Source organism: Nannobrachium achirus, assembly GCF_963921795.1.
Source record: "Nannobrachium achirus genome assembly, chromosome: 4".
Lineage (NCBI taxonomy): Eukaryota > Metazoa > Chordata > Actinopteri > Myctophiformes > Myctophidae > Nannobrachium > Nannobrachium achirus.
In genome coordinates this window covers 44,734,880-44,758,756 of record NC_137813.1, presented here as the reverse complement: position 1 = coordinate 44,758,756, position 23,877 = coordinate 44,734,880, and the positions used below count along the sequence as shown (strand labels likewise).

General features: G+C 42.5%; 2 protein-coding genes across 3 annotated transcripts; one reads left to right on the top strand and one right to left on the bottom strand.

Moving 5' to 3' along the window:
• The first annotated feature begins 884 nt into the window (after window positions 1-884).
• On the top strand, window positions 885-4,258 carry eif3g (eukaryotic translation initiation factor 3, subunit G). 2 transcript variants are annotated; one of them, XM_080724187.1, is made up of 10 exons: window positions 885-985; window positions 1,079-1,125; window positions 1,529-1,617; window positions 1,963-2,022; window positions 2,223-2,327; window positions 2,462-2,657; window positions 2,758-2,871; window positions 3,256-3,392; window positions 3,630-3,736; window positions 3,839-4,258. In XM_080724187.1, the coding sequence occupies exons 1-10, from the start codon at window positions 963-965 to the stop codon at window positions 3,852-3,854; spliced, it is 894 nt and encodes a 297-aa protein (XP_080580313.1). In that variant the 5' UTR covers window positions 885-962; the 3' UTR covers window positions 3,855-4,258. The 2 variants fall into 2 exon arrangements, with proteins under 2 accessions (XP_080580313.1, XP_080580312.1); XM_080724186.1 differs by having other exon boundaries at window positions 2,758-2,877.
• Window positions 4,259-7,604: 3,346 nt separating this feature from the next.
• On the bottom strand, window positions 7,605-23,094 carry dnmt1 (DNA (cytosine-5-)-methyltransferase 1). The gene is made up of 34 exons (XM_080724164.1): window positions 22,943-23,094; window positions 22,371-22,419; window positions 21,939-22,046; window positions 21,365-21,608; window positions 21,068-21,140; window positions 20,837-20,942; window positions 20,629-20,753; window positions 20,484-20,538; window positions 20,307-20,390; window positions 19,452-19,561; window positions 19,038-19,156; window positions 18,830-18,922; window positions 18,584-18,735; window positions 17,954-18,141; window positions 16,379-16,562; window positions 16,083-16,180; window positions 15,843-15,996; window positions 15,620-15,735; window positions 14,522-14,723; window positions 14,188-14,321; window positions 13,904-14,083; window positions 13,108-13,332; window positions 12,766-12,958; window positions 12,421-12,511; window positions 12,200-12,337; window positions 11,499-11,781; window positions 10,444-10,585; window positions 9,687-9,853; window positions 9,397-9,574; window positions 9,095-9,290; window positions 8,838-9,001; window positions 8,359-8,475; window positions 7,926-8,028; window positions 7,605-7,808 (listed from the first exon to the last, which is right to left on the bottom strand). The coding sequence occupies exons 1-34, from the start codon at window positions 22,987-22,989 to the stop codon at window positions 7,771-7,773; spliced, it is 4,656 nt and encodes a 1,551-aa protein (XP_080580290.1). The 5' UTR covers window positions 22,990-23,094; the 3' UTR covers window positions 7,605-7,770.
• Between the last annotated feature and the right edge of the window lie 783 nt (window positions 23,095-23,877).

Sequence of the window (23,877 nt, the reverse complement as noted above, 5' to 3'; positions counted from 1 at the left end):
GACACACACAGGCACAGCCAACCTCAACTTTCTAATTTGGTCATGGATCAAAACAAACTCTGTATATCTTTTTATTATTTTTTTTATTTTTTATTTTTATATATAAGTCATTCTCAGTATAGCAGATGAAGATGAAGTCATTATTATTCAGTGTGCCCACCACTTTACTCTAAAACTGAAATTATGCTTTGCACCTCTGGTCTGCAGAAGATGAACCCTACAGATTTTGGTGACCCCATGACACGAGTCTAGCACCACCTTCAGGCCAAAATGTAAATTTTACACAGAAGTGATTCATTTAACAATATAACGTGTTTACAAGAACGTTTGCCGTCTTGATTGATAAGAAGCGCCTTTTGTAGTCCATCTTTCTGGACATTGTAGTTTCACTCATAGAGTTCTACGGAAGTCTACGTCACATCCGCCGTCTCTTTGTTGTCTTTTCATAATAGTATTATCCTCGAAAGTAAGTCCACGCGTTTCCTCGGCAAAGAAGTGGTTTAGGAAATCACAATTTAGGACCGTAGGCTACCTGAAGAAGACCACACTGTCCAGTCCACCTTTCTTGCATCACAAGATGCTGCGCAGACACTGGATGTACCTTTCAGTTTCATATTAATGTATTAAAGTAAATAATTATTGATGTAAAGGATGTAACACGACAGAGGTGTCAATTGGGTATGGCAAGCTATGGCAGCTGCCATACCTTGGCTACAGGGGGAAATAACAAAATGTACTGTAATCGTGCCTGTTGATAAGGTATGGCAACATGACACACCAGTCAAGTTGCCATACCTTAGCTTTTTTCTGAACTGACACCGCTGTAACACGACCATCATCCAGCCATCACGACAATACTTTTATTGTGAAGTTTGAGAATCATTCTTACCCGGAAGTGTGTTTGGCGGCCGTACTCACGCTGCTCCGCTCTTTACAACCCTGGAGCTCCTCTAGCCGACAGAATGCCGTCGGAGGAATACGACGAGTGAGTTTATAAATGAACATTATGGGCTCCATATATTCATAATTTGTGTGTCGGTTGAATGTCTAATACCGAGTGTCAATCTTTACCCCACAGTTCCAAGCCCAGTTGGGCGGACCAGGTTGAAGAGGAGGGAATTGAAGGTAAAGCTAATGTGGCTAACGCTAGCTGGTGAACGTTAGCAGAACTGATGGAAGAGGCTAGCAAGGCGGCTTCCACTTATTCCACGTGGATGGACGCTGTTTTACTGCAACCTGTAGATGTATATGACTGTTATTTACCTCTTTGAGGTGGACCTCGATATGAATCAAGACGTGTAATGCATTATCTCGTTCCCATAATTAATTGTTGGCTGACATATGTTTCTTCGGCCTGTCGGCAGTGACGTGAGGCGCTGTCATGTAGCTAACATAGTTAGCCTCTAGTCTATACTATAGTCTATTTTTCCACTTTCAGTGGTGGTTTAGTTTATGTAACCTTTCTTTAGGGGTGTGTGAAACACAATCAATGGTCAATGTATCTGTAACAAGAGTTCTCTCTCTGTAGGTCAATTACCTTCTCCAAAAGAAACAATCAAAGGAAATATCAAAACCATTACAGAATATAAAATAGATGAAGATGGAAAGAAGTTCAAGGTAATTATCACTTAATTGTCAGCAAATGGAAGCTCATAATTACAATCACTGCTCTTGTAATCTGTTTTGGGTGCATTTTATTTTTTAAATTATTTATTATATTTTAAATTTGGCAAAAGAATGGCTTCTATACATGCCATGATGCAAAAGTCAATTGCATCAGAGCAGTTGCAACCCTCTGGCATTTTTCTTGAAATTCCAAAGTGACTGTCCTGCACCGGTGCCATATGAAATTCAAGTGTATTAAACTAGTGTGAAACTGAATCAAAGTAGACTGCAAAATGTTTTGTTGTGATGCACAAAAAATGTCACTGTATCTGACTGCATATATTTCCTGTTTTCTAGATTGTGCGGACCTTCAAGATTGAGAACAGAAAAGCTTCAAAAGCTGTTGCCAGGAGAAAGGTCTGCTTCCTGACATACACTAGCAACACTGAGTTTGTGATGGGCTTGAGATTTTGGCTATTGGTGACATTTAGCTGGTTTGGCTATTTAGACATATTAATAAATAATAATAGATTGTATTAATGCACTTTTCATTTAAGGAATCTCAGAGTGCTACAATAACATTAGCAGGTTTTAAATCTCACTTCATGTCATTTCAGAATTGGAAGAAATTTGGCAACTCCGAGTTTGATGCAGCCGGTCCTAATGTTGCTACCACCACTGTCAGTGATGATGTCTTCATGGTTTTCATCTCCAGCAAAGAGGTGAGGATCAGTTGCATAATGTGCTCCTCCCCTGCGATTGTTTTAATGATGTATACTAGCAATGTCATCTGAAGTTTTTTCCTGATTCAGTCCAAACCTTTGGTTTGTCAATATCCTTCCCTATGCTTTTCCAGGACTTGAACTCCCAAGACCAGGATGAAGATCCCATGAACAAACTCAAGGGACAGAAGATTGTGTCTTGTCGTATCTGCAAAGGTGACCATTGGACCACCCGCTGCCCTTACAAGGACACCCTGGGTCCCATGCAGAAAGAGTTGGCTGAGCAGCTTGGGCTTTCCACTGGAGATAAGGACAAGCCTGCTGGCTCAGGTACAGCGACAGTCATTACAAGGACCATGGCACTTAAGTGTTATTTTGAAGATCGACAAGACATAGTGGATTAATGTTGCATTCACCCCTTTTTCACCAGGAGAACCAGAGCCTGCCGCGCCAGCAGCAGGAAGCAAGACTGGGAAATATGTTCCACCCAGCTTGAGGGATGGAAGCACGCGTAGAGGGGAGTCCATGCAGCCCAACCGCAGAGGTGGGTGTGAGTAAATCTTTTTTTTTCCTCTACAATCCTAGTTAAAGGAGCTATAGTCAACTTTTCCATTGTAGGTGTACATCCTAGTCTACAGACTAGGATGTAAACAAAGTACGGGCCCTGTAAATGTAAACAAAGGGCCAAAATGATTATTTTATCATTATTTTACGCTTTTTGTGGTCATTTTTTAATTGAAACACATATATGAAGCTTATTTTTTTATAAAATATTTTCGAAACATTATTTTTATTTTAGCATCCGTTTTTCAAGAAAAAGTTGACTATAGCTCCTTTAAATTAACACTCAAGATTTTATATTGTAGGAGTATGGGTATTGGAGGTAAAGTTTGAGTAACTTGGTCATGTCTCTCAATTTCCTGGATAGCTGATGACAACGCCACCATCCGTGTGACCAATCTCTCTGAGGACACTCGTGAGACAGACCTTCAGGAGCTCTTCAGGCCATTTGGCTCCATTTCCAGGATCTACCTGGCCAAGGACAAGAATACTGGACAGTCCAAGGTCAGAGTTAGACTGGGATGAGTTGACGTTTGCAGGTTGTTGATCCGGTCGGGGCTGTTGTCTGTGTGCAAATTACGCTAGACAAGACCGGAACAGTTAATTCCGGTGATATTAATCAGAATATAAACCAGGCTTTCCATAGGTACTACAGAAAACCTGGTGACGAGGTTAGACCAGTGTTTGTCTCAGCATTTTTTTCTGCAGATTCCAATTCTGGTTTGCATTTGTTTCTGCCAGGGCTTCGCCTTTATCAGTTTTCATCGCCGGGAGGATGCAGCGAGGGCCATTGCAGGAGTGTCAGGATTTGGATATGATCACCTTATTCTCAATGTTGAATGGGCCAAGTAAGTAGTACTTAGTAATACAGTAACTTGTCATTCATATGAATTATCCCATACTTTAAATGCGTAACCTTTTGAAACTCTTTTTTTTTTGTTTCTTTGCAGACCATCAAACAACTGAGCACCATTCCAGGGGGATGCCTGAAGTTCAATTTGGCTTTATATTAATAAAAGCAGTGATGAGAAACTGGTTGTCATAATTCAGCTTTTTGTATGTACAATGAAAGTAACCTTCTTCGCATTGATTGTTGTCATGTAGTTATATCCCATAGATATGGCTGAAATTAACATCTAGCTGTTGTCTGAAATTACCTGAAAATGCATTTTAAGTAGCATTTAAGTAGCAGTATGTTTTTAATATTGCAAAATACCAAAAGGGAGCACCAATAGTGTGCTCCTTATTTCAGGTGTATTGGGATATAAATGTATGGAAACTATTCATGTTCATGTAATATGTTTAATGGAGGGCAAAAGTTTATTTGGACCTTGACCTTTCTATACATTAAAAACTGTTCACAATTTCAACTTTGGTGTTTCTTTGGTAAAATATAGCCCTCGGAACAGGAAATCAGTGGAATAAGGTCTTGGTACAAAGATTTTGCCCAACATCCAAAACATGGACCTTTCCAATGCAGATCAAACTAGAAGCAGTGCTCTTCCGAGCACAGGTCTCCACCAGGTCAGGCATGTAATGTGTTTTACATAAGTCGGCCTCCTGATGGCGCTATAAAAGGCTGATGTAAAAAATGCAGGGAAAAGGTTTTACCTTGGCCTCTAAGGAGTGCGCATACAAAGTTTGACACTAATCGGTGGAGTTATAGGTGAAAACATGAATCGGCCTGTTATAGCGCCACCATGAGGCTGATTTGATTTTTCTTAAGTGGCATTTATTCCTCTGCCTATTGGGAATGTGCATGCACAATTTCACCAAAATCGCACACTGCGTTCAGGATTTCAGGCATTTTATTCAAAACTGACCAATCCTGCAAACTTTGAAAGCCAGTTTTAGCCAATCAGGATGGAATATGGAAAATCTGACACATCCATGTCGATCACATGACTGTAGAGATACTGTCTACTGATTTACGTGATTTTTGGACAAAATCTGTAGGAGTACTGGCAAAAGTTAGTTTTGCAAAAGTCGGCCTCCTGGTGGCGCTAGAACAGGCCCATGTGAAATATTTGGGGCAGAGGTTCTGAATTGGTGTCGAGGGAGTGTGTGTGCACAGTTTGGCAGCGACCGGGCCAACGGCGCCGGAGATTAGCTGGTAACGGACGGACGGACGGACGCACGGACGGACGGACGGGAAAACATACTCTCCCTCAGCCTTCGGCTGGTGGAGACAATTAAGAGTTGGCAGTCATTAAGTACCAATAGCTTGTTTGTGATCTATTAACAGGCAGTGGTTCTCAACCTCTTCAGGCCATGACCCCCAAACCTATCACTTTTGAACTGGGGCTGAGGCATTACTACATTGTTCCACTGAAAATGGCACGTTACAAGCTCAAACCGGTGTGTGGTTGTAGATTTCAAAATTCTTATGTTTGACTAGTTTTTATAGTAGTTTGATACTTTTGATGCAGTCCTTAACCTCCCCATCATCTGGTGACCCCCAAGTTGAGAACCACTGTATAGTTTTAGCATAACCAAACTCATTCAACTCAATAGTTACCAAATGTAGAAAGTCATTGACATTGCATGTCACAGGTTTCAAGAGTTAATCTGTTAATCTGTGTGGAGACATCTTGAACTGAATGTACATGCATTCATTTGAACTAGCACTGCATTTTCTGGACCACGTTGGTCACAAGTACATGTAGTCCATGGGCTAGATAGATTAGATGTCGTTGCCATCAAAAGTAAGGGACAAAACATGTATCATTTTGTTCGTATGACATCCAGGAGTGAGAAAATGTAAGATAGCAGTTTCAGAAGGCAAGCTGATAATTTTAGGGGTATAATCTGAATATGCAAAACCACATAATTCATTCTTATCTAAACACCACAATTATTCAATTGTATGCACATTTCTGATGTTGGTTGGTGGTCCAACATCATAATATAACAGACATGCTGAATTATACCTCTAGTAGCTATACCGGACAAACTCAGAAAAAACATGTAAATCACACACACACAACCAACCTTTGCATTCATATTTGGGAATTCTTGAACACAAGATGTAGATGCACAAACTTGGGAAACTCAACAAAATGTCATGATACAGATCATGGGTACAGGAATCATCGCCTCAATATATGGTGACTGCCAATTATCACAGACACTGAACAGAATTTTGCCAATGCCTTAGCTCTTCCTGCAATCTGTAGGCCTCTTACAACTGATTTATGTACATAACAAAGACTTCTAAATTTGAACACATGCAGTTAACACTTCCAAAAACACATTCCTTGTCCTATATCAAAAGCATGGTACACAAAACCACACATGATGTGTGGACATCTGTGAGATACCAGTTGTGCTACATTTACAGGATGTGAGTGCCCAGTGCCTTTGCCAGTGCATTGAGGTTATTGAGGAAAACCCCTGAATATCAGGAGACATTCAAACAACTCAGCAAGAATTTGGATGTTTTAACAGAGATCTTTGACCAACTGCAGCGGTTTACTTGTAGCTGGTAGCTGTCTGGAATCACCTCCAGTGACGTGAACGAGATCCACTAAGTTCTGTGCTAGGAGAGGAGACTAGTCTTTCTCCATGCCCTCAGTGCCAATCACCAGACTAGAATATGGAGATGCTCTACACCAGTGTTTCTCAAACTTTCAAATGTCAAGGTCTCCCCTTAACTCTGACGGTGTACCAGGTTCATTTGGTTCCATTTGTACAGTCAGAGTTACAGGCGTGTATGGGTCAATTTAGACCCCCACTAAAGGAACCCAGTCCCTGGAATCCACTTTGAGAACCACTGCTCTACACCCGATACCCCATGGAGTGGATGGTTAACAGCATCACTGGATGTGCAAAGCCTCACCGCAGTTGTCTCAGCAACAGGTTGAGATGTAGAGTCAGACCTCTGCAAACTCCAGAACTGTACAAACCAAGTGCTTGAGTAAGATTCACTGCCTACAGTTGAATAGTACAGTTCTGATGAAGATATTGAGTAGTTCATATCATGTTAAATGTAATATTTGTAATAATTCTAATTGAAAAATAAATAAACATAAGTCAATGCCAAGAATTTGGTTAACATTTTGGATCCAAAATGACCTTGACCATCAACATATGACACTGAACTTGAATTGCTTCAGTCACCTCATAAATCATCTCGGCACCCAACAAAACACACTTTGTTTCTTAGTTGTCATACAACACATTTCTTAAGATGTCAGACATAAGGGCCCAAAAGTAATTGGCTGTCATTTTGTCATTGCGAACCCCATACATGTAGCAAAAAAACAAAACAAAAAAAAACATCCAACCTTTGTCCCTTCTAATGGCCCTTCTAATGGCAACGATATCCAAAAATCAGGGGTCTAGCCCATGGACTAATGCTTTAAATGCGTGTCTGAGGTCACAGACTTAGCCCAATCTTTGGGAATAGAATTAAGCCTATAGTGGACAATTAAACTTCAAGCCCATTGACAGGTGAGCAGCTGAATAGACAATGCAAGCTCATAAATAGTTCAAATATGCATGGTGCACAGGGGTATTCTATTAATCTAATTTAGAGAATCTAAACGAAGGGGTAGTCGTCATTGTGTAGTACAAGCCATCTTTAACATGCTTAGTTTCACCTCCCCTCCCAATTCCTGTTGAGATATTAACCAGAGCTGAGGCAAGGATCCATTTGATAAGAGCTTTATTTGAAATATTACAACATATAAAAACTACATACAATTTATTCCACATTGTGTGAAAATTTCCAAATACACTTAAAACCACAATTAGAAACTCAAGCATGGAATGGTACTGCACAGCATGTCCAACAGGGCTCAAAGCCATCTCATTAAAAAATATTTCCTGACACTTCAGCATCAGGTTGCGGAATCGATTCTTACTGGAAGGGGAACAAGGCCTAATCCATGACCTCCTCCATCTCCTGCTTTACGGTTTCTGTTGGGGAAAGAGGATACTCATGATTAATATGCATAGTTTACATGTAAGAGAATGAATTAGGCTTAGAAATTATTTAACAGCCAGTAATCAACATGCTAAACATTAAGGGCTCACCTGAGGCACTCTCTTCTTTCTCTTCTTTAATCCTCTCCAAGATGCATTTCCTGATCTCTAGTCCTATGGCTCTGGAAAGAGGTGGAGGCACTGCATTTCCCACCTTCAAAAGTGACCGAAAAAAAAAAACAGTTACGAGTGATAATTGAAATGTTTTAAGTAGCCATATAAGAATTTACAGGAATAGCAAGAGAGGCACCGTAAGTGGAAAACCGGTCATTGGTTAAAAGCATGATTTTAAGATGATTGCTGGTTTTAATGTCAACCGTATTCAGTGGCACCTTATTGCATGTTATGGGAATTTTTATTCATGATTTAATGTTTTTTATTGTTTTAATTGACAAATGCTCTGGTTACTACCATTGAACTATTAAAAAAAAAACGAACTAAATCAATACAGTCTATTCAAATAAGGTTAGTGGACTGACAGTACCTGTCTGTGTTTGTCAAGAATGTTCCCAAAGAAGCGGTAGGTGTCAGGGAATCCCTGAGAGCGTGCACACTCCCTCACACTGACCACTCTGTGCTGCTCAGGATGCAGAACACGGCCCTGGAATAAACACCACATGATTAGTTCTATAGACTCAGAGACAAGCAGAGGAATCCCCAATACATCCACTAGGGATAAAGAATCAGCTTACAAACTAGGACTTATCGTTTGACAGAATTTCATAATGGGCACTATCAAACTTGTATACAATACACTGCTTTGGTTTGAGAAGAATGTTCCATTATCAGCAAAGAACATACAAGGGCAGATTTGTCTGACCTGTCGAATACATTTTAAAATACAAAGCAGCTTTATTTGCAAGTAGGATCTCTTAATTACTTTTAAATGTCTGCTTCAAGAAATTGCTTTGGATCAGCATTGTGAGAAAAGAAAAGAAACGCATGATAAATAAGACACAATACCTGCTTGCCCATGGGCTCAGGATTTGTGACAGTGGTGCTGAAGAACCCATCCCATTCCAGACGACCGTAGAGTCCAGCCCAGTGATTGTGGCGGTTCCCAGTATGAGGCAGACACCATGGGATCAGGGTGTTAAACTGCCTGTCTGCAGGGTCACATGGCACCGCTGAAACGATACATAAAAACAACCTTGTCACCATCTTTCGCTCGTTGAATCATTGCCAACTTTTTAGTTTAATCAGGGAGTTAATTTCCATACCTCCTGCACAGGTGCAAACACCCCTCAGTGCACCAGTGCTGCTACGGCCATTCTTTTTATCAGCCCACGAGTAGCGAAGCTTCTTGGTCATGGTTCCATCTTTGAGCCGAACCTCAAGGTTAGGCAGGTCTCTCCAGTCAGAGCCAGGGGCCAAGGGGATGTGCCGCATGCGGCCCTCAACCACAGCATTCATGTCCTGAGAACACAAAGCATCAGTTATTACTCTACATAAAGCACATTAGCACCACTTACATAAAGCACATTAGCAACACTTTAACTTGGTGGAGTGTGAGGACACCAACCTTGCAGATGTGGTCTCGGAGGATGGGTTGGTACTGTGTTCCTCTGATTTGCCTCTGGAACCAAGACTGTGGCTCCCCATTGTAGGAGATCTCCAAGCCAGCTGCTCCGTTGCGAATCTCTGGCAGGTCTGACATTGCGTCTCGGACGGTGATGGTTCTGTATGGTCCTCCATTACCTCTGTAGATGGACAGGTGATATATGAACCACTTGAACCCCTAGCAGCCCAATTCTGGGGCAAACATTCAAATATCATTTCTATTCTAGCAATTGCCTGGTAGCTATCGTTTACCGTGTAACGTTGCTGAAGTATTTCTTGTCGTCCACCACTACGTTCAAAGCGCAGGCCCTGGGAGCAAACACATGCAGAGGCTCGGGGTAGAGAGGAAGCTTCTCCCCGGGAGCTGCAGCCAGGACGATGGCCCTGCGGCGGGTCTGGGCTACCCCGTATTGACCAGCCTGAGAGGACGACAGTTAGTCATATTGCTATGGGCTAGTAGTGCCTGTTGCAATAATAGAAATACATTTTAGGCATGATTTGGCAGATGCCCCAACACAAAACATGTACAGTATGTATATGTATGAAGTAAAGGCATGAACCCAAGCCAAAAGACAGTAAAATGGTTAAGTGAATTATACAGTGCCAAGAAAACAATCAAGTGCCACTAACTAGGATATTAGGCAGACATTGAACCTAACGACTGTCGTACCATCTAAAATAATGTTTCAATGCATGTTGTTTACTTGATGCCTTCAAAATAATACAAAGAATAAGTGTACCAGCAACCAACATACATATCATAGGCAGCATCAACTACTGATATAAGAGAATACAGTGTGGGGCAGTGAGGTAGTGTTTTAAGTAGCGTCGTGTTGAGTTTTGAGTCTGAGGAGGGAGCTCTTTCCACAGCTTGGGAGCCAGGAAGGGTCTAGAGTAGTTGTAGCATTGGCCAGGGTGTCATAGGGAAGGGAGGGGCAGATGTCTTGTGTTAGCCAATCAGTTTTTGGGAAGGTTGGTAGGGTACTCGAGGTGTATAATTCAGACCCACCTGAAGGACACCAAATGTACACTGGTAACCCATGCGCACCAGACAGCGTAGTGTAAGCTTCAAGACCATGGAGCTTTTGAAGGAGACGAAGTTCCTCACGTTCTCAAGCAGGAAGAACTTGGGTCTGTAATAGTCACAATAACTGCAAGAAAGGAGGAAACGTAAGTCTTAAAAGCCTTTAGCAAACACAATGCCATGAATCGTGACTATATTCACTGTTGGGTAGAATCCTTGCATGTCCTAAACGGTTACCTTTCAGCAGATGAGAAAACTTGTGATGAAACGACTACACTGAATCATGACTTATATATAATATAGAGTGGACAGCCCCGCCCCCAGGTATTCATTTCAATGCAAGTGGCGTTTTGAAGCACCCGGAAGATGTAAATCCAGGTGCATTGTGGGGGAAATTGGCAAACAAAAGTTTGCCAATTTTACTTACGTCGAGACGCAATTACGTCACTTGACATCCATTGAACCCTATTGTAGACCCCAGCGGCGCACGCTTATGCTCGTGCATGTTGTTCACCCCACCTGCTGTTGCAGCTTTGGCCAGTAGGGGCCGGCTGCTGCAACGTTCTACGGTGGTATTTTGATAGTCGCAATTATTTTTACTATAAAAATCATATCATATATATTGTTCCCATCCCTAGGATGACACGATGTCTAAAGGCAGAACAATTGTCATTTGTGGGGTCCAGCAAAACCAGAAAGACTACAGTAGACAGGCCCTGCTGTCTACGTCTCCTGGGTGAAGTGTACCCAGTTTCACTCTGTGACATCATAAAATCCACTCTGTAGAACTCACAACAGGCAGAGGAACTGACGTCAGTAGGAGGAAAAAAGAATCTTGAAATAAAAACTCATAACCTACATCAAGACACCACTTAGCCTAACCACTTTCAATCTAGTGTCCATACATTTATATTGTATTAAGGGATTACTAATTACTTATATAAAAAAATAAATGTTACTTTTCTGCCCAACAGCGACCATATCAATGTGTTAAGTCTTGTGACTTAACAAAGACCTAAATCCATGTGCTCGCAACAAACCTCAGATAGGACACCACCAGGGAGTTCTTGAACATGGAGTAAGTGCGCGAGTTGAAGCGGTTCATTCCACTGAAGCCCTGGCAGGGAGGGCCTCCACACAGCATCTCCACCTCGCCCTTCTGAGGCAGCCTCTGGCCCAGAGAGTTGGTCTTCTCCCCAGACATGACCAGCTTCAGCAGCACGTTGCAGTCCTCCGTGAACACTGTGGTGCCGGGGTTGTTCAGCCTGAAGGCCTGCGCCGCTGGCTCCCACATCTCTATGGCCCAGTTGGTCTCAGAGATCCCTGAGGGCAGATAGCGTTCACCATTACCAACATTTTCATTTTCTAGTTTTCCTCACGTACCCCCCTGGCCTGCAGTACCCCTGCGTACCCCTAGGGGTACACATACCCCCATTTGAGAAACACTGGCATAAAGAACCATGTGTAGTGTACACAACAGTCCAATCCAATGAGATTTATCAATTGGCTTTTAACGAAAAAAAAAAACGCAAAAAAAAAACGCAAAAAAAACAAAAAAACAAATGGGTTGGTTTTATTTTTTTAGATGCCATCTTCCAGACTCCCAAAATAGATATTTTGGAGTATGTGTGCAAGAGACCACAGCTTCGTTCTTACATTTACTTTTATGTTTTTGCATGTGAAAAGAAATGGGGAGGTGCAAGGGACTTAAGGGTCATTTGCCAGGAAGAGGAGCACTCACCAGCCTGGTGGAAACCTTCAGACAGCCCACCACAGCCTGAGAAGACATCCAGCGTGCGATACTTGGGCACTTTAGGTGACTGTGGTTCTTGAGCATCTTGTTTCTCCTGTGCGGCAGAGGACTTCCCTTTGCCTTTACCTGATAAGACAGCTTGATTAACATTTCAGGAAGCAACACCATCAACATTTCAGGACACTTGATGACAAACCAATAATCTTTACCTTTTCCCTTGCCCTTCCCTTTGCCCTTTTGAACAGCTGAGCGGGCGTGGTTTGGCGGGTCTTCAAAGTTCTTGGACTTGGCGTTGTAAGCCTGTGGGTGATGGACAACTTAATTGGCCAAAGTAAATGTCTTAATAGTGCAATACAGGTTTTTAACATCATAATGCATGATACACATTTTTAACATTATCATAATGCATGATACAAATTTTCAATCTAGAGTTTCCTTGGAATAGTCAATTCAAGACACATTGTCTGCAAAAGCATACATGCACTCAAGACCACCCAACTGAATAACTAAAAAAATATCATGCAACACGCATCACTGGAGAGCCGGATCCTTACCTCAAGGAAGTAGAATCGGTCAGGTCCACCGCTGGAGAAGTCTTGGACAGACTCATTGAGGTCCTCTGCATACTCGACCTGACATTTGCCCAGCAACTCTGACATGATGACAGTCACCTCCTCATCGCTCCAGTAAAGCTGGTTGACGTCAGTGTGATATCCGTGTTTCACACCTTTGTGAGTGTTCTCAGGCCTGGAAGTAAGACGACACAAGGCAAGGTTCAATTCACACGTTCATATAGGATCATCAAAACTTCATATAACTTTGCAAAATAATTAATATTTTACAGTTGCATAAAAAATGTGTGATCTGAAGTGCACTGCACAAGTGCAGTAGCCTACCTGTAAAACTTGTAGAGACGCAGTTTGACCTCCGACGTGTCGGACTTGCCATTGCTGCGTCTGGTACAGAAGATCTCCTTGATGCGGCCGATGCGGAAGGGCTCTGGAGCGTCCTGGTTGGATCCCTTTATGTAGTCTGAGGACTTCCTGTAGTACTCTGGATACAACTCTTCATCCACATCCTCCTTCCTGTGAGTACGCTTCACTGGACTAGCTGCTTTCACACTGGGAAAAGAATACAACATGTAAAATTACACTGTCAAGAGCCAAAGGAGTGTCATTGATCCCAAACCATGGGGAGATACTGTAACAGGTGGGCGTGGCAGAACCAATTGCCTACTCCTAAGGACCAGCTCCAGCTCAAATGCCAGTACGGATTGGCAGGAGTAGCTCCCCAACATTCATGTCTTCACAGGGACATGCAAACTTAAAAGCCCCCCCACCCCAGTTTAGAACTAAATTCTAATCTAGCATTTAACCCATTTAGACCGGGAATGCATATCTGTGTCACCACTTTAACCATTATTTTAACTATAGCAAAACAGCACAGCGAGCTTTTAGATCTGCCATTTTTGATAAGTCGTTAAGAATTAGTGCAAAGTATACATTTTTAAAGCAGCCATTTGCAACAAATCCTTCTCTTGGTCCCTGCCTGGAACAATATTTTCAGATGGGGATCCGCAGGCAAATACATATAATTCTAGGGGGTCCTCAACATGAAAAGGTTTGAGAACCAATGACATAGAAACAAGATTTTTCAGAAAACTGTTTAGAAGACATTTTAGGCCCCACTCACCTGAAATTGAAGGCCTCGGGAGGCAGGTACACGCTGTCTCCCACCCTGAACTGATGTCCTTTAAAGAGGGCCAGGGCATACAGAGCCTTAGTGTCGCTGTCATTGTCCTCCAGGGGTTCAAACGCACGAGGAGTCTCCTGTTCTTCCTTCTCTCTCATTTTAGTACAGCTGCCACAGAATCTAATAAACAAGGAACACAAAAAACGTTATTGTTGCCACCAAAAAGACCTATGTGAACATTGAAGCTGATGAGTTCAGTGTGACAGAACAACGCTGATGCTCACTTGAACTTGGACTCTTCAGATGGCGTAAAAGTGGGCGGAGTCTCAAAGCGGCAACACACTGGTTCATACCAGAACTGGTAGAAGAAGCTCTTGCCATCGTCCTCGATCACCTTCAGGTCCTCCTCCACTCCTCCCTGTCGAAGACAATCAGTACAAGGCTTGGTATACAATGCAGGTCTTCAATAAAAGTCATCAAACAAATGTCTTATAGTCTTGCAACCATGTTGCTAGCCAGAGGTTTGTGTTGGAAATATTTTCAACTAGCGACAGCCGTACAAGAGTACAGGTATAAGGCTTCACAAGCACTCAGCCATCAGTGACAACCCGACCGTACCTCCATGAACCAGTCGGCAGATGGAGCCTTGTACATGACGCTGACTTTGTCCATCACGTAGCTGAGCTGCATGTCTTCACACTCCTCCACCAGCACCAGCTCCAGAGGATCAGAGGACTCTCCCAGCACAGTGTCCGTACCACGAGTGAACCAGTGGGCGTGGAACATCTTGCCATTGTTATCCTCCCACATGGAAGCGATTCTACAACCGATAGAAATGTTCACACACACCATTTAGTCATTTGGCAGACCAGAGCGACTAACAATAAGCAAAGGTAAGAGTGCATTATTTAATTGTACACAAATCGATTTGCCAGAAATGGCACATCTACTAGCTCACATGTTGTGAGCTTGTAGGGATGCTGCAGGTTCAAGTAGTTAACTAAAGTGGCAATTTAAAGTTGTACCATGTAACTTTTTTTTATAAAACAAATCTTAAAATTGTCCTAACTCTTAAATCGCTAAAGTTTTAGAACACCCACTCCGTTATTTTCAGCTTCTGAAGCCTTCTCTTTATATGTTTTCTATGATCCTGACCGGGGTCCGGTTTTCGCGCAAAAATTACGTCATCATACACTATCGGCCAATCACAGCGAGGGTTATACACTGCCGGCCAATCACAGCGCATCTTGAAGTGGGGTCGCTAGCTATCACAATATCATCATGTCATATGGTCCCATACCTAGGATGACACAATGTCTAAAATGCAGAACAATTGCCATTTGTGGGGTCTAGCAAAACCAGAAAGACTACAGTAGACAGGCACTGCCGTCTACGTCTCCTGGGTGAAGTATACCCCGTTTCACTCTGTGACATCATAAAATCCACACTGTAGAACTCACAACAGGCAGAGGAACTGACGTCAGTAGGAGGGGAAAAAACTCACACAACCTACCTCAAGACCGCTCTACCTCAAGACACCACTTTCAATCTGGCATTTCAGGCATGCAATTATAGGCGAACATTGGGAATGAATGTTCTAAACTAGCTGATCTACAAGATGCATTGCAAGCTCATGACAACATCGTACTAAGTAAAAAGAAAAATAGGGCTTAAGTGGTTAATTATGGAAAGACATTTCTGAAAACGTTAACATACCGCGCCAGGTAGAGGGGAATGGTTGGGTCCTCTGAAGAGACTGAGACGCAGTCCCCCACCTCCAGCACCTCATCATTCAGACGCACTTTGTTGTAATATTTCTTCTTCCCCTCGGTCTAAGGGACCAAATAGGGGAGAAAAAGAATTATACCAGATTCCTGGACAGAGCAGGGGAAATGTGATGCAAACCAAGACTGATTACTTTACTAAACGAATCCATTACCTCAACCGGCTCTCCGATCCATGCTAGCTTGCTCTTGGTCTGCTTCTTTTTCTTGGACTGGGACACTTTCTTCGTTGGGGCTTTGAATAATGGCACGTCCTCTTCCTCAAGGTTTTCATCCTCCTCAGCCTCCTTCACAGCAAGGTTAGGACATCTACACACAGGGGAAGGAAACACTCTTTACTTGCTCCAAGCCACAGATGACATCTTGAGACGGTACGGTCTGAGAGATTGTCTAACCTTCTCTGTTTACAAGCCTGCTTGCTTTTACCACCTCCTCCAAATTTGATCATGTCCTTGCAAGCTGTACACTTGCCACAGTCAGGAGCTTGGCAAACCTTAAGAGCACAAAACATAGGGATGAAGACATCTTCCTTTCATCTTGCAGTCAATTTGGCTACCAACTACTAGGGCTGCGCCATTTTCACACACACCAAGTTAAAGCCAATTGATTTGGTGAGTCATTCATTGATGCAAGAAAAAACTGCTTCTTGATTATTAGTGTTAACTGACGAGCAACCAATCACATCACTTACCTCACAGACACCACAGCGTTGCTTTCTAATGACTCCGCCATCTTTATTGATCTGATCGATCTGGTCAGAGAAGAAGGTGTCAAAGATCTGGTAGACTAGTTTAGTGGTAGTGGCTCTAGTGGGCCCCTTTGCGTCCTTCTCTATCTTGGTCGGGTGGCGAATAGCCTGTCTCCTTGCAGCTCTCCTGTAGGGGTAACAAGGCGTCTTAGAGAACAGTCTAATTTGGCTCGCAATAATTGAGGGCAGTCCAAGTTATGGCCGTTATGGAGCCCCTCAACCTAAACAAGCCACATCAGCTGATGGAGCCATGCAACGTGAGTAACAAGCAGACAAAACAAGACAAAGTACAGATGTATACAATGCAGAGTTCGCGTTAGAAGTCGACTGACATTTTGAACACCATATGAAAGCCGAGAACACAAGAACCCACAAAATGTGGACAATTAAGCCACATCAGTGTTGAGTACCACTACAGTGGAGGAAGCTCATAATATGCAAATGTTCAGTCTATGAACCATTTTATAACTTGAACAACAATGCATTAATCAGGGAGATGTCAAGTTATTTTAATTTGCCACCTTAAGAATCAATAAAAAAAGTAAATTACAGTCCTTTCCCATTTACTTTTAATGGAGATCTTCCCAACAGAAAGTGTAGGTGCATTTGTTTTGGGTGAGTCATTACAAGCCGTTCAAGCCATCAGATTATCAATGTACTATACATTGGTTTGAATGAGATTTCTGATCATAATACACACGTTTAATTTAATGCAATATTGGTGTGCAATGTAAACGTTAATCCAACACAAACTGTAATGTACCCAAATAATATATCTATACATCTTTTTAAGTTCTAGCACGAACTCTGTAGAAATGTTTCCATTTGACTAGACAACCTAAAATTACACCACAAACAAGTTGAGGATGCAGTCGCAGTGAGGCCTACCTACCAGTACAACAGCATGCTGCATTAGGAAATGTTAGAGGAATGTTAGATGTTAGGGAGAACAAGAAACAAGTACCAGGAATACAAGATGTACAGAGAGAGAGAGAAAGGACTCAAAGGAGTGGCTAGTTGTTTGTCAAAGTTAACTACATTCAGTGCTAGTGATTTTAGCAAAGTATGACAAGTGACAACCTTCACAGAAATTCATTTTTCTGGCCACGCATAACCCAGCCATGTACTGTAGCACCACTTTCAAACCATCAAGAGTTTAGACCACATAGAAATCACAAGGCGGTCAATGTTAGGGAGGGTCAGGGAGTGCTTTTACATGCACACCAATACACAGACCCTGATACTATTGCTATTCAGATGGTTGTGTAAACAATGTCCGTTATTGGATTTCCCCCAAAAGAAAACTTGAACTTTACCTGTAAGCAAACCAACTTATTATGGGCACACACTGTCAAATTTCTTTCAGGTTCCAAGTGCAAGTCAGGATACAAAGCCATACGTTTGAGTAAATGTATGTATTGTAAACCAGGGTTAATTACTGTAGGAGTGTAGTATTGGCACATAGTGGTGCATGTAAATGCATTCAATGTATGACACCCTAATGTACATGAGCCCCACCTCTTGCCAAGAGTGACTCCAGCCAGCTTGATCAGATCTCTCATGCAGGGGGTGACGATGACAGGCTGCTCATCCGAGTCTCCAGCCTCGTCATAACTCTCCACCTGCTCCACTACAAACTGGGCATGGCGCAGCAGCGTGTCTTCAGTGAAGCGGTTGAAGTTGAGCCCTGCGGGGGGCACTGTGGTCTGTAGGCAAGAGGGGATCAGGGTTTGGTCAGTGCTGTGGCTGGGCCATCATCAAGTTTGACAGCTGGATTATTCTGAGCAAGCCTAGTCTTGCGAGCCAGACTGTTGCCTCCCACAATTTTAAAATGCTTCCGTCATCGGGAGCATGGGAGCTCTGAAAACGATTGGGACGCCTCCTCGCCACTTCATTTTAGTTGTGCAAATGTATCAGAATTTAAATCATCCAAGCATAATACCTTTCTGCTAAGCAGATATATATTTTTAAATGAAGTAACACTCCCTAATGTCAAGTAGCAACCGCAGGGAGTACCATCTAATGTGACTATTTAGACTTACCTTAAGATTTTTTTTTTTTTTTAAATGGCAAAACACGTAAACATCAATACATATGCATATGAGACATGGCGGGGGTCTGGCTACGGAAGAATAGATCAATCCTAACCTCGATCTTGTTAAGCAGGTCCTCATAAGAAACATCAGGGTTCTTCTGCAGGAATTCTACCACTATCTTGCTCATGTAGATCTTTTCCTGCATCAGTGCAAAGATGGTCCTATACTCCTCACTGGACTGCATCAGGATGTAGTCGGCAAAGGCTAGGGAGGACAAGTATTCGCGCATCAGACACAGAAAGGCCAACCTAAAATAATAAGATAATTTTAGATAAATTGACAATTGAAGTGTTACTACCTGTAGTGAAGCCAATTAAGGCCTTTTCTCCACCATCAAAGCCAGTGATCCACCAGGCATTGATGGGTCCAAGCTTCTTGGCAGGAACTCCACCTTCACAAAACACATTTGTATTATCAATTGAACTTTATTTTGGCTGCACTGACCAAGTGGCAAATTGGGGTCAATTAGTGTAAGGAGTTTTGATTCATAAATTTAAATAAAGTACCATCCAAGCAGGGGTTGTCATCATAGATAGGTTTGACTACACAGCTGAAGTAGAGCTCCACATTCTTCTCAATCAACCCAGAGTCAAAAGGACAAAGATGGCCACGCTTGTCATAGACACTGCAAGACAGAAGAAAAACCACAGCACCATCAGTAGCTGGAAAATACAATCACTATCCGATTTCAGAGAAATCACCCTTTTTGCTCTAGCAATGGCATAGTGAAGATTACTCCTACAGCACAGATGTAAATTATCTTACAGCGACAACGAGGTAGCCTTCTTCTGCAACCTCAAAATACATTAAAGTCAATTAAATATACTTTCAACAGGCAGCTAATGTGACGTGAGTTCTCGTCCTTCCTTAGGTGTCCCGAGTCCTTTGTTTGTAGACTTATGTTGTGAGCTAGTGCTCACCTGAAGTTTGTGATTTTGTGCTGTGGCAGCTCTTCATAGTTCTCAAAGCCATCTTCATTTGCGTCAAACAGGGAGAGGCGCTCATCAGTTAACATTTCTGGTTCATCCAGCTGTAGATGCAGAGTTAGTTTTAGTGTTCACAATTCACATACAATTCTACCTTTTAGAAGAGAATAACAATGTTTCACTCATCAGGCTGGACAGACTCAAGACAATTAAGGAAAAATGTAATCTACTGCACCCGTGACAAATCATTCATCCAAGTGACACATTTTAAGCATTCGGGTAGGGTTTCCCTAAAAATAAATCCTGTGCATCGTGGCTATGAGTGTGCAGCCTTTTTCCATATACTTACTTGCCAATCAGCACCTCACTGATATTGGAGTGCGCCCTTGAGTACTTTGCGACCTCAGTACTTTATTTTGAAAGCATTCAGGCAGGCTCGCATTCAGGCAGGCTCAAATATTGTAACTGACCATGAATGCAGGGGTTAAAGCCAAAACAAATCCCAAGACTGAAATGTATTTTCAGACCATGTCCCAATATGTGATTTTTGAGCACAGTGCACAGCAATATTTGGAGTGTTTCCCTGAAGTTCTGAACTGCCTTCACTGAATGTGTGTGTGCCAATCTATGCTTCATTTTATGAAGTTCTGTTGTATTCTATGCTAGTCTGGCCAATTCAAATACTCAGATCTATATCCATATATTATAACTTGGCGTCTTTGTCATTTATTATTTTTGCTGCAATGATCTGCAATGATCTCAGAAATGGCCCCTATGGAATCCTCAAGACTGAAATCAGTCTCCAGGACTGAGAACTTTAACCCCTGTGAATGTAGAATGATTTCTCACCGCATTATCAGGATCACCCTGAAATAACTTGAGGTCAGAGTCATCCAGGTACTGTCTGCAGTCTGGACATTTAGGGGGTGGTGCCTTGGGGGGGAGAGGAGAAAAAATTAAAATAAGCAATACTGACAGTTAACATTTTTTTTTTTTTTTTTTAAACACACAAGCATAGTGCCTTACCTTGGCTACAGAGACTGGCTTAGGTGTCACACTCTTGGATTCTTCAACAACCATGCTGTACAGATAATAACGTGTTAGTTTGTGTAATTGTTCTTCAACAGCAAAGAAAATAAGCTCATCCATGTTCAGAGAGCAGGAAACCTACGTTTCATCTGAATCCACTTTAAGACGTTTTTCTTCTCTGGAAGCGTCTGAATCATCCACCTTAAGTCGCTTCTCTTCCCGAGAGTCACTCGAATCATCCACTTTAAGACGTTTCTCTTCCACAGGCTGAAATATACGAGTCAGGTGGTTATTAACTTTCAACACTTACAGTGACCTGGTATCCATAACCACTGCCAATATTTCCTCACCTCTTCAATAACGGCTTTGACCTCTGCAACTTCTTTTTGTCCATTTGTAGCCTCTTTTTGTCCATTTGTAGCCTCTCCATTCACCTCATCCGACTTGCGCTTTTGACTGGAAAGAATGAGATAACGTTTTTACTCTAAAATCGGTTAAGATATGAAAATGGGTCTCGGACTTCATATGGCCAGCCTGTGGCATCAATAATCTATGTTGTCAACTTAAATGGATATACTCACACTTTAGCGAACATGGACATGATGGTGGGCTGTTTCCCACTGTTTCTTGTGACTCTGGCACTGGCAGGAGATTCTGGAAGAAAAAAGGAATATTTTGTTCTACACCACCCGATGCCTATTGTGGTGCATTATGGAAGGTGTAGTTTAGGGCAGTGGTTCCCAAACTTTTTAGCTCAAGACCCAAAAGAGAAATTCAGTGTTTGCACAGGGACCCAAACTAGTGAAAATAGCAGATCCTTGTAGATCGGCCATTTTCACTGGGCCCCCGACCCAGTGGTGTAGTACAGGGGAGCTCACTTTTGGGGTCAGAGTCTGCCTTGCTCTTGCGTCCTCCCTTCCCCTTGGGAGCAGAAGGAGACTTCATGTTGCCGGCTTCCTCCTGGGTGTCCATGGTCTCCTCGCCGTCGTCCTCGTCCTTATGGGAGCCGTTGGCTGCGAAGCCATTCGTCTTCCCGTTCTGCTCGACGCCGGCAGCGTGTGAACCGTTCTCCAATGGCAGCTCTTTCACCAGTATAGCCTTGACTTTGGAGGTGTAGCCATCCTGTGAGGTACAAACACACACAGCATGAGCACAATGAGCACAGGACGCATCAGAGTATCGTCACTGTCGGGCAGAAACCTCGCATCTCCAAGTTTCACATTTGTACGTTTTTTCACCAAGTAAAGCCCTGCTTCATCATACAAGGCTGTCGCACAAAAGTAGTGAAAACAGCCGATCTGAAAGCACACAATGCTTGTAGATCTGTTTTCACTAGTTTAGTTCATTTTTAAAATGATAAATACAAAACGAACGGTCTTGGACATACGAGGTTTCCACCTGACAACGACGATATGCAAGAATATGAGAGAATGTACAGGCAAGTTAACTGACCAATGAGATCTCGGACAGGAGATACTTCCCCTCCAGGCCTTCCAGCTCTTCCACGGCATCCTGGTTCAGGAAGTCCCGAAGCAAATTGACCTTCTGTTTCACACAATCCTGAAATTGGATTTTCATAAGCAAAAGATAACATATTGTGACTTCACTAGACAACAAGCAATTATACAATATATACACATGAGCACAAGACACAATAAATGTATCACTTCAATGAACTGGTTCGCTTCTCTTCACACAAGACACAATACGCAACTGACATTTTAAATTTGATAGCCACGGTATTCGGTTTAAAACAGGCGAGAAACATAGCTGGTAACCTGCTAATCCACCATCCTTTACTTTTGACACATTCAGAAAACAAAAAAGTGGGGCTCCTTCTCCACAAATAGCTATCCCACTATCATGTGTTGAACATGAACTCACCTCGGGTGAAATGTGTTCCTCATCCTCCTCGCACTCTAACGCCTGCAGCCTGTGAAAACAAAAATAAATAGGTCATTTTAAAGCTAAATAAAGTTGCCACGTCCTTGTGTACGGTTTAGTTTGGCCGACAAACAAAAGACAACTAGCTGTCACGTCGCAAACTATCACTGAGCGTCAAGTTCATTCATTAGCAGTGTTGTTTTCCCGGGAAGCCAACTTCCTGCGTGGCGCCAAATCTGCCCGGTAGTTTCATCCAGACGCGCTGCGTTCCTTCACAACAAGCCGCCAGTTTGAATGATCCGATCCCGCTGTTATCTTATCTCCCGGTCTGTCGCAACACTTCTGTCATTATCATGTGTGGGAGCAGGCTAACATTAGCTACACACGGCTAACGCATGTACACGCCAACTTTAGAAGCATCGGTTTGACATAAAAGTCGTGCAACGACCACAAGTTTCAAACACAGTGTGTGATCATCATTGTAGTGACTGTCATTTGCATCGGATAACAAAACAACGCTGCATGCATGCTACATTGTGGTTATTGTTATATTAGCATCCAGGTTACTGTACCTTTTCCTAACATCCTCAGGCAGGAGCGAGCAGGTCTTGGTTTGCATTGTAAAAGTCTCTATAAACGTGGCGGAAAAAAAGATAAAAGCGTGTTTTTAAAATCGGTAAAAACGACGTTAAAAGCCACGGCCGTGTTGACAACAGTGTGAGCAGCAGTGAGTGCTGTTGTTCAATGCGATTGATGCTATAAGCAGTTCGGGCGCGCGGGCCGTCTTTTCGCGCGGAAACCAGGGTATTCTGGAATGTACCACCGCAGAGACAGATAGGGGAGACGTGTACACTACGTGGTGGAATATTTAATCACAGACTTCGTTAGCTGCACCAAAACACTGTTTTGCATTGTTCAAAGGTTCTTTTATCTCAAGTGTGATTTACAAGATGTTAAAGCTTGAGTGAAACGGCAACTTTATTTCGTGAATCACCCATAACAATCACCCCCGGATCTTTTGACAGATGTGACAGGCAAATGACCAGGCGGAAGCAATCTGTTTATTTGGCCAATAAATGATAATGCGTCTTTACAAGCAAATTGACCCATTGATGTGTTTGTTATTTCATTTATTATCTAGCCTACACATGACAGAGCACAGAGGTGTTGTGTTCTTCTCGGTGGATGATTTTGTGCTTTGTTAAGGGTAGTAGTTCATGGCTCGCTGTGTTGTATGTCTGACAATAGAAAGCCAAACCTTAAGACGCAGAGCAATGGACTTGAAAATTAATATTGAACTTGTATACTAGTGAACTACTGAATATGAAACAACAAACATGCACCGATGTTGATGAAATTAAATTAGAAACCGAAGGCTAAAGTATTGTAACCATGTTCAGCTGCTGCTTCTATCTTTCAACACAAGGTGGCAGCACGTGCCCATTATTAGACCTCTGAAAACTGAAGTCAGTGTGGCTTGGTCAAAGAAAGGCCTATGAGTAAAGTG

Excerpts from the sequence above, each read along its gene's own strand:
- dnmt1 (XM_080724164.1), bottom strand. The coding sequence starts at position 22,989 with ATGCAAACCAAGACCTGCTCGCTCCTGCCTGAGGATGTTAGGAAAAG. Across the intron at positions 19,157-19,451 it reads CACAAAATCACAAACTTCAG|TGTCTATGACAAGCGTGGCC; the intron begins GTGAGCACTAGC and ends TCTGTCTTGCAG. Across the intron at positions 16,563-17,953 it reads GGAGTCACTCTTGGCAAGAG|GAGAGCTGCAAGGAGACAGG; the intron begins GTGGGGCTCATG and ends TTACCCCTACAG.
- eif3g (XM_080724186.1), top strand. The coding sequence starts at position 963 with ATGCCGTCGGAGGAATACGACGA. Across the intron at positions 1,618-1,962 it reads AAGATGGAAAGAAGTTCAAG|ATTGTGCGGACCTTCAAGAT; the intron begins GTAATTATCACT and ends CCTGTTTTCTAG. Across the intron at positions 2,023-2,222 it reads AAGCTGTTGCCAGGAGAAAG|AATTGGAAGAAATTTGGCAA; the intron begins GTCTGCTTCCTG and ends ATGTCATTTCAG.